Source organism: Patagioenas fasciata, chromosome 7 (assembly GCF_037038585.1).
Source record: "Patagioenas fasciata isolate bPatFas1 chromosome 7, bPatFas1.hap1, whole genome shotgun sequence".
Classification (NCBI taxonomy): domain Eukaryota; kingdom Metazoa; phylum Chordata; class Aves; order Columbiformes; family Columbidae; genus Patagioenas; species Patagioenas fasciata.
In genome coordinates, this window is record NC_092526.1 from 41,006,153 (window position 1) to 41,016,171 (window position 10,019).

A 10,019-nucleotide genomic window follows, 5' to 3' on the forward strand; every position below is an offset into this window, starting at 1 on the left:
GTAGGAGATTATTTTCTCCTCACAGTCATGTCCTACGACTGGTATGTTGCCATCTGCAAACCCCTGCACTATGGGACCCTTCTGGGCAGCAGAGCTTGTGTCCACATGGCAGCAGCTGCCTGGGCCAGTGAGTTTCTCAGTGCTCTGCTGCACATGCTCAATACATTTTCAGTACCACTGTGCAAGGGCAATGCTGTGGACCAGTTCTTCTGTGAAATCCCCCTGATACTCTAGCTCTCCTGCTCACACTCCTACCTCAGGGAAGCTGGTCTTCTTGCTTTTAGTGCTTTTCTATTTTGGGGATGTTTGGTTTTCATTGTGGTGTCCTATGTGCAGATCTTCAGGGCCGTGCTGAGGATCCTCTCTGAGCAGGGACAGCACAAAGCCTTTTCCACCTGCCTCCCTCACCTGACCATGGTCTCCCTGTTTGTCAGCACTTCCATGTTTACCTACCTGAAAACCCACTCCTTATCCTCCCCAAACCTGAATCTGGTGGTGGCAGTACTGTATGCACTGGTACCTTCAACACTGAACCCCCTCATCTACAGTATGAGGAACAAGGAGCTCAAGAGTGCTCTGAGGAAGCTGATGACTGGACATTTTCAACAGCCATAGACTGCCTGCTTCTTCCCGCAAAGGGCTCCCAGTGTAGCTCGTGACAGGCCAAGTCTGTCTTTCCTTCTTTACGTTTTACCTTTTTTAATACTTGTGATGTTTTTCTCTTGAATGAAATGTCACTATTCATCCCCTCCTGCTTAATTATCCACCCATTTAGTGTGACCCAAAGATATTGTGTAAATGGGGAGTCTCTCATTGTATTTAAGTGAAATAAATGAACATGTGGCAACTTTTTTTTTGCCTGAGATCCATCCTCATTGTGTCAGGGATGAATGGGAAGTGAAAATACCTTCCTGCCAACACCAGCTTTGGGAAGGCTGCTTTGTGCCTGGAGCAGTAAGAGCTCTTGAGGACCTCAAAGGCTGGGGCTTTTGTGTTGGGGGATCACAAGGAGGGGCTGCAGACCTCTCAGGATCTGCTGGAGAGGAGACCAAAGGACACAGGTGCCTCCTTTTCCTATTGCTGTGCATGTTCACCAACCTCTGGGGTGACTCCTCTCTGACCCCCAGAAGCTGCTGTGCCCTTAGGAGGGGAAGAGGCTGTGGGGTGATTGCCCAGTGCACCTGCAATGGGCACTGGTGTGGGACCAGCCCAAACTGGGCTTTGCTGGGGAGAGGGCATTGAGGGTGGAGAGTGGGCAGGGGAGGTGGGAGAGCTTTGACATGGTTGGAATGGGCTGGAAAGTACCTGGGAGAGAAAAACATCAGCCTGTATCTCGTGCTGCATGGGCATGCAGGGTGAAGACTCACACCAGGGGTTGTGGTGCAGAGCCAGGGCTTGTGGGAAGGATCAAAGTCATGCAGGTGCAGGAGAGAGGAGGCTGCTCTGTGACCTTGTGCACAGTGAGATGGATCGTGAACTGGCTGGATGTCAGAGCCCAGAGGGTTGTGATCAATGGTGCAGAGTCTGATTGGAGGCCTGTAGTTAGTGGGGTTCCCCAGGGGTCAGTACTGGGTCCAGTGCTGTTCAATCTGTTCGTCAATGAGCTGGGTGAAGACACTGAGGGCACCCTCAGCAAGTTTGCTGATGATACCAAACTGGGTGGAAGGGTTGACACACCAGAGGCTGTGCTACCATTCAATGGGACCTGGACAGGCTGGAGGACTGGTCAGAAAAGAACCTAATGAAGTTCAACAAGGGCAAGTGTAGGGTCCTGCACCTGGGGAGGAATAACCCCAGAAACCAGTACAGTTGAGGGGCAAACCTGCTGGAAAGCAGCAGTGCAGAGAAGGACCTGGGAGTTCTGGTTGACCATGAGTCACCAATGTGCCCTTGTGGTCAAGAAGGCCAGTGGTATCCTGAGGTTCATTAATAAGAGTGTGACCAGTAGGTTGAGGGAGGTTGTCCTCCCCCTCTACTGTGACCTGGTGAGGTTGCATCTGGAGTACTGTGTCCAGTTCTGGGCTCTGCAGTTTAAGAAGGACAAGGAATTACTGGAGAGACTCCAGTGGCAGGCCATGAAGATGATGAGGGGCCTCGAGCACCTTTTTTTATGAGGAGAGACTGAGAAACCTGGTTCTGTTCAGCTGGAGAAGAGAAGCTGAGAGGGGATCTCAGAAATGTTTATAAATATCTCAAGGGTGGATGTCCAGAGGATGGGACCAGACTCTTTGTAATGCTGCCTAATGAGAGGATGAAGGGCAACAGGCACAGACTGAAGCATAGGAGGTTCTATCCGGATACGAGTAAAAGGTTTTTTACTTTGAGGGTGGCAGAGCCTGGCCCAGGCTGCCCAGAGAGGTTGTGGAGTCTCCTTCTCTGGAGACATTCAAGACCTGCCTGGAAACATTTCTGAGGGATCTGGGAGAGTTCACTCTGGAGAACAGGAGGCTGAGGGGAGACCTTCTCACTCTCTACAACTGCCTGAAATGAGGTTGTAGCAGGGAGGGTGTTGTCTCTTCTCCCAGGTAGCAAGTGATAGAGGAAATGGCCTCAAGTTATGTCAGGGGACATTTTGATTAGATATTAAGAAAAATTTCTTGCCATAAAGGATTGTCAGGCATTGGCACAGGCTGCCCAGGGAAGTGGTTGAGTCACCATCCCTGGACGGGTTGAACAGACATGTAGATGAGGTTCTTAGGGACATGGTTTGGTGTGGGAATGGTAGGATGTGTGGCTCTGGCTAAAGAGCCTTGGACAGGTTATATAGAAGTATGTTTTTTATGAGTGTAAGCAGTGATAGCCCAGACCAGTGAGAATGATATCTTGGATCAGAAAACTGCCCCCATATGTATGATGTGTGAATGTTGGGCCTGGATTTGTGAATGACTGGGTTGGAATGCCGCCCACAAGATATGCATGGCAACGTGACTGATAACAGTCACAATATGAGTGTGGCATGTTTGGAATAACAATTATTGAAAAAACATCCTGTCTAACCTCTTGGTACAGGCCCGTATCTGTAAACCTAGAAATTGAGAACTGTTAATAAAAGTCAGCTCAGCTCTGCCTAGCTGTGCTCTCATTGCTAACAAGAACTCTGTGGCTGTGTGTGTATCTGCATCTGTATGAATCGTTCTCATCACCACAGTTTAGTCTCAGTGTTAATAGTTGGACTTGATGATCTTGAGGGTCTCTTCCAACCAAAATGAGCCTGTGATTCTATCATTCTAAGGCCAACAGCATCCTGGGCTCTATGAGCAGGAGCATAACGAGAGGAAAAGATTATACCCCTTTTCTCAGCATTTATTACACAATATTCAGAATATTTCCTGGGTTTTGAAACCCCACAATGCCAAAGAGACCTAGAAAATCTGGCTCTAATTCAATGGAGGACTACCAAGGTGTTTAAGGTGATAAACCATGTACTGTGAGAAGAAGCTTAGAGATCTGGACTTGACCAACTGGTAAAAGAGATCTTTGGAGGGAAAATGTAGAAGCATTACACAGTTCCCTGGAAGAATAAGCCAAGTTCATGTCTGTGGTACAAGACACAAGGACAAGAGGCAAGAATGAGAGGCCCTGAGCAGCAATGACTGGCAATGTGTAGGTCTCGGAGAGACAGTCAGGGGACTTCAGTGAAAAATAAGGGGATAGCTGATGGGTTTAGCGAATCCTTGAAACTATATCCGAAACCGACAACGGAAAACAGTTGATATTGGCAGGCAAAAGAGGAGAAGGATGTTTTTCCTAGATATATGGCAGGAAAGAAGGCCCTTCCTGTCCAAATCAGATATGATAACAGACATTTCAATCTCATGTGCATGCTTCAGCCTGCCAGATGGGGAATGCACACTGCTGAGGGTGGCTGTGCTCGGTCATCCACATGAGCTCACCTTGCTGACCACTACCCTTGAATGCAAACTTTCCAATGCTGTGGATAGGTAAGAGTGTAGTTTGCTCAAGGAACCCCTGGCTTGATCCCCATCCGCCGTGGGTTATTCTCCTCCAGAGTCCCAAGTGTCCTGCCTCGAAGCTCAGAGGCCTGGAAGATCTTGCTGGTGGTAAGTGAGGCAAAGTTGCCATAAACTATTTGAGATCTATCTACACCTACTCTTACTAAATTAAGCAGAGGCCCCACATTCTCTCTGTTGCTTCTTTAACTGTTCCTAATGTAGCAACAGCTCATCTTGGTTCCCATTGCATTCCCTTTCAATTTTCAATTGAGTTTTTGTAAGGATCATTGCTGTGCTGGAAAGATACTGTTCCTGAAGACAAAATGTAGCCAGACACATTATGAAAACTGTTTTTGTGTTCCTTGACTGTATCATCATGGGTGTGAGTAAAGACGCCAGTGTGATGTGCTTCTTGTTCACACAATGCCTGCAACTGTTGGGTAGAGGAGGGGCAGACTTTGCCTTTCTGATGGTATCTGATGACTGATGCCTCTTTTACTGATGGCATCAGCCAATGGCATACAGGCAGCGAATTGCAATCCCTGTGATGACACCTGGGGTGTCTGTCACACACCTGCCCTGAATGGGAATTTCTTTTCTCTAAGTCCTCTGCTGTTCCTGCAAGCCCTTGCATCTCCTGTAGCTCTGTGGGCCTTGATTTGAACACTAAATTGAGTAGATATGCTGAATTCTGTAAGTCAATGTGGGGCTGGACATGAGACAACTGCCAATATAGTCAGTCAAGATCTAGTACAAACTGCAGAAGAGAGACACTGAGCTCTCCCTGCGCACATGACTTGAATCATTCACATGAACACCTCTATAGGCTGCCCTGAACGCAATGAGTAGGGAAAGGTTCAGTTGCCCTTATTTTGAGCATCAGTTGTGGTTTCAGTTGCCCAAAGGAAATTCTCAACATCCTTCAAGAGGATGCCCATGGATGTTGCCCTGTCTCTGTGAATCACTGCGTTTGAGTTTGCAGGTACCTGCACATGTCTTAGATCGCTTCTGAAATGTCACATGTCACCATACATTTGTACCTGAACACCTGACTATTGGCCTCCAACTTCATTAATTAGCATGTGAGTTTAGAAAAGGAGCTCACAGCCTATTTTGTGAACATCTGAACACCTGATACAAGAGGAATCCCACCTGGATGGAAGTGCAATTTTGGCAGGTAAGGGAAGGATCGGAGTACTTTTCAAGCCCCAGGACTACAAACCCAGGATAAGATGCTTCGATTGAATCAGATGAATTCCTCCTCTCAGCAGAGGTAAAGAGATGGCCAAGAGAAAGTGATTCTTGGACCTAACTCATTTCCTGATAGAAGTTCCGCTGTTTCCCAGCATTTCCCCCCCCACCAAGCCCCACCCCACTGAGGAAAGGAACGTCAGTGATAACTTCATCCAGCTTCACAGCAGGTTCCCCTGGAGCCCCAGGGACACCTCAGGGGAGCACAGAGGGAACAGAGAAAGTGCCACCTTGGGCTGCTCCTGTGCTGCTGAGCTGGGCTGGGCTCCTGGGACAGAGTGAGCTCATGGAAGCGGCAGCGCTGCAGAGAGACAGCTCTGCCCAGGAGCAGCTCCTCTGCACAGCACAGCAGGGCTGAGGGCTCTGCCTGCAGCACGGAGGGGAGAGGAGCCAGAGGGAGAGAGGGGAAAGGCAACATGGAGTGGGAGGATGCTGAGAACTCACTGGAAATGAAATCTTCACAAGTATTAATTCTGTGGCTGGAAGGCATTTCATCTGCAAATCATGGTAGGATCTCCTAAAGCTGGCAAATTGCAGAGCCTACAAGAGACGTAAGTACAACTCCCAGAGATTCTCTGATGTAGAGGAGGAGGATGTGCTCCAAAGCAGCCATTGTCATCTGCACCTTCAGAGGGACAGGGCATGATGGCTGCCTTCTCCCAAGGATAGCTGCAGCGGTGTAAATGTAAATGTGCACCCAGGGGTGCCCAGGGCTGTCCTGCAGAGCAGGGTCCCTGCACCCCAGGGCTGTGCCGGGCAGGGACTCTGCCACCTGCCAGGATCAGCGTTCAGCCTGCCCAGGAAGATCCCACGGTGCTGTGGGGAGAAGCTGTGGGGGGAAGGAGTGACCTCCGGCAGGGCAGGGTCCTTCTGCTGTTAAGAAGGTGCTGTGTGGGTCAAGGTTGTCACAGCTTAAGATCACCCCAGAGTATTTACTATAGGAGGTTTCAAAGAAAAATCTATGCAGGGATTACTATGAAGATAATGAGCTCTAGAGACTCTGTTGTTGCATTTTCCTAATCAAGGGGGTTGGGATCGGGGTTGGAAGAGGCTGGGGATAAAAGGATACATAGAAAAGAAGCTCTCCTCTAGTTTTAAAAAGTCACTGAGGCTCCTGAACTGCAATTCTGAGTGATCAATATGTTTGCCAGAAGCCTCTTAACCTCCCTTCAGCCACTCCTCTGCCTGTGGACTGCACCAGCATCACATTTGCTGGACACATCCAGCTTAGTCTGACCTGTGTTTTTTTCTAACCTGCAAACAAGAAGATGTGCCCAGGCACTGCCCTGTAAACAGGCAGGTGTCTGTAGAGCCAGGGTGAGGGCACAGAGGGTGGGATGGGGTCTGTGAGCATTGACATGGAAAAGACATGGGACAGGGAAACATCTCCAAGGAGGAAAATCTCCAGACAGCAGGAATGTGATCTGGGAAGGAGAGTAATTAAACCCAAAAATGCTGTGGGAAGAAGAATTCTGAAAACTCCCTTTGATCCCCTGCAGTGCAGATGCCTCCTGTGAGCAGCCCCCTCACCTCCTCTCCCACCCAGCAAAGCCTCTGCCCTCAGGGCTAGGGGCTCCAAGGCATGAACCATCTCCTCTGCAACCAGAGCTCCAGTTCCTCTGCAGAACATAGGGGCTGAAAGCAGCTGCCCGGCAATGTTGGTGTCTGGGAGGTGGCTGCACAGCTGGGGAAGGGTGACACTGTCTGAGTGCCCGGCTGCCTCTGCCCTGGCCTCTCTCACACCCGCCCTCACCGCATTTTCCTTCTTTCTCCACTGCTCTGTGTCCCTGTTGTTGTGATCTTGTTCTTGCTGTCAGGCTCTCTGGGGATGGCAGTTTCAGCTGCAGAGTCACAGCCTGATCTTGTGGGTCCTTTCCTGCAGGTGTGTCCATGGGAACAAGTGTCCCAGCTTTCCTCTGATCTATGGGTCTGTGAGCAATGCAGTCTGTGTGGCTGGGGAATGAGCTGAATCTCCCTGAATGAAAGGCCATCATTAGGAGAATTTGCTATCTCCTTGAAGTTTCCTTCCAAGCTGTGAGCTTCACTCCAGGATGAAAGCCCATCCTACAGCATCTTTGTGTTATCTAAATTTCCCATACATAAGCACAGAGATGCTATGATGGACAAAATACTGTTGAGTTTGCAAAATGAGCTGAATGTGGGATGCTGAGACCTTAAGGAAAGGGTGAGATAAGTCATGATCTGAGGTGGTTTCCTCTTCTTTTAGCAGTGACTGGTGGCTTTTCAGGGTAACATGGGAGTGTGATCAGCCTGCACCTCAGAAAGGTGCAAGCCCAGAGCAGCTGGGAGCAATACAGAGGGACAGACCAGCTTCCCTCACTCTGCACTAAGCCACAGGCATCCTCTTGCCTCACAGGACTTGCTCTGTTCTCCCTGAGTGCAGCAGAAATGCTGAGGGTTTCTGACACCTAAGAACACTCTCCAGGGTGGGAGGGCAGAAGAAGCCATAAGAAAGCAAAACTTCTCAAACTGCCTGCCTTGCCATCTCAGCTCCTTATCACTGGAGTGCGGATGCTGACAAGACGTCTGCACCATGAGCAGTTCCACCTGACAAGGTTGAACCCCAGGACTGGCGGCTGCTCCCTCGTTCCCATGCCCCCTGCTGCAGAGCAGGGCTGACTCCTTGGCAGCCAGCAGGTACAGGCCCTGCTCCTCTCGGCACCTCCAGCCAGCACCACCCAGGGCTCAGCTGTGGAGCTGAAGGAAGGTCTGGAAAAGGACAAGGATGTGTGGAGAAGGGGGAGGGTGCATGAGAAATGGCTTTGATTTTATTCAGAGAAGTACCCCCTAACTTGTCACTGTCTTTTCCTCCTGTGACAGTGCCCCATGCTCAAATGTAGAAAATGTCCAACAGCTAGCTCCTTGATGGAGTTCCTCCTCCTGGTATTCAGAGACACACAGGAGCTGCAGCTCTTGCATTTCTGGTTCTTCCTGGGCATTTACCTGGCTGCCCTCCTGGGCAATGGCCTCGTCATCACCACCATAGCCTGTGACCAGCACCTGCACACCCCCATGTACTTCTTCCTGCTCAACCTCTCCGTGCTCAACCTGGGCTGTATCTCCACCACTGTCCCCAAATCCATGGCCAGTTCCCTCTGGGACACCTGGGCTATTTCCTATGCAGGATGTGCTGCACAGGTCTTTTTGTACTTTTTCTCTGCTACAGCAGAATTTTCCTGTCTCACCATCATGGCCTATGATCGCTACGTTTCCATCTGCAAACCCCTGCACTACGGGACCCTCCTGGGCAGCAGAGCTTGTGTCCACATGGCAGCAGCTGCCTGGGCCACTGGGTTTCTCAATGCTGTGCTGCACACGGCCAATACATTTTCACTGCCACTCTGCAAGGGCAATGCCTTGGACCAATTCTTCTGTGAACTTCTCCAGATCCTCAAACTCTCCTGCTCAGATTCCTACCTCAGGGAGTTTGGACTTCTTCTGGTTTGTATCTCAGTAACATTAATCTCTTTTGTTTTCATTGTGGTGTCCTATGTGCAGATCTTCAGGGCTGTGCTGAGGATCCCCTCTGAGCAGGGACGGCACAAAGCCTTTTCCACGTGTCTCCCTCACCTGCTTGTGGTCTCCCTGTTTGTCAGCACTGGCACGTATACCTACCTGAAGCCCCCCTCCATCTCTTCCCCATCTCTGAACCTGGTGGTTTCTATTCTGTACTCGGTGGTGCCTCCAGCAGTGAACCCCCTCATCTACAGCATGAGGAACCAGGAGCTCAAGGATGCCCTGAGGAAACTAATGGCTGGATGGTTTTCAAAAGCAATAAACTGCTCATCTTCTGCACATCACTGATGGTATAACTCATGACAGTCTCTCTTTTGTATGTTTTGTAGTTGTAGATTACTATTTGTAGTTGGGGAGAGGCTTGTTTGGTTTTCCTTTCTTTTAAATGTGATGATATTGTCCACAAAAAAAAAAGTCATTATACATCTGACTTCTAATTCACCATCTACATTTATAGTTTGAGTCACAGACTGTGTAAATGAGAAGCTGTGCTCTCTGTGCATATGAACAAAATAAAGGACCCTGCACTGAATTGTTTTTCTGAGATCCTTCCTCTGAGACCTTTGCAAAGCTGAATACAAAGATCCGAGCACAGAAGCTCTGCCAGGGAGCACTAGCCTTGTTCTTTCCAGGGTTGTTCTCTTTCCACTTCCCCACTCTCCTTCGCAGCCCTTGTGTTCGTGTAAGGCCTGAGTGCTCCTGAGGCTTGGTCACAGTCCTGTGGTGTGACAGTCCTGTGTGTGCAGGCAGGGACAGGCAATGGGCATTTTTGTGGCAGAGCTGGCCTCCATATCAGCATCTCTATCAGCAAAGGGGTCTTCTTAGCACAGTGTCTGAAGGTTCTTCCAAAGTTGTTCTAAAGAACATGCGTAAGAAATAGACTCTCAAGAGGCTCATTGCTTTGCTTTTTTCTCTGTGGGTTCAGTGGGATGAGATCACAGTCCCAGTGTGGCTTTCGAGGGACTTAGGGCTGGTTCAGGTTTTGCTTGTTGGTAGCCAGCACCCATGCAGATGGTGAACAAGTGTCAGTCACTCTGAGCACCCTCCATGGCCAGCTTTAGTGGGAGGCGGTCAGTGGCAGTGGCCACCATCAGTTGGGTCTGCCTCCCAGCCTGACCAGTATGACCCTGCAGAGTCACTACAGTCCACACACCACAGCCCACTTGAGCTATGGAGCAAAATCCCCAACTCGGGGTCTGTGGGGAACATGGGGAGAGGATGCAGGAATGGCTGGCCAGGCCAGTGCAGGTGCGCTCTATGGGGAGAAGGGATGTCCCA

At 49.8% G+C, this 10,019-nt stretch overlaps 1 protein-coding gene across 1 annotated transcript; it reads left to right on the top strand.

The window, feature by feature from the left end:
* Positions 1–8,051: 8,051 nt before the first annotated feature.
* On the top strand, positions 8,052–9,029 carry LOC136103253 (olfactory receptor 14C36-like). Its single transcript, XM_065841225.1, has one exon. The coding sequence runs from the start codon at positions 8,052–8,054 to the stop codon at positions 9,027–9,029; it is 978 nt and encodes a 325-aa protein (XP_065697297.1).
* The last annotated feature ends 990 nt before the right edge of the window (positions 9,030–10,019 follow it).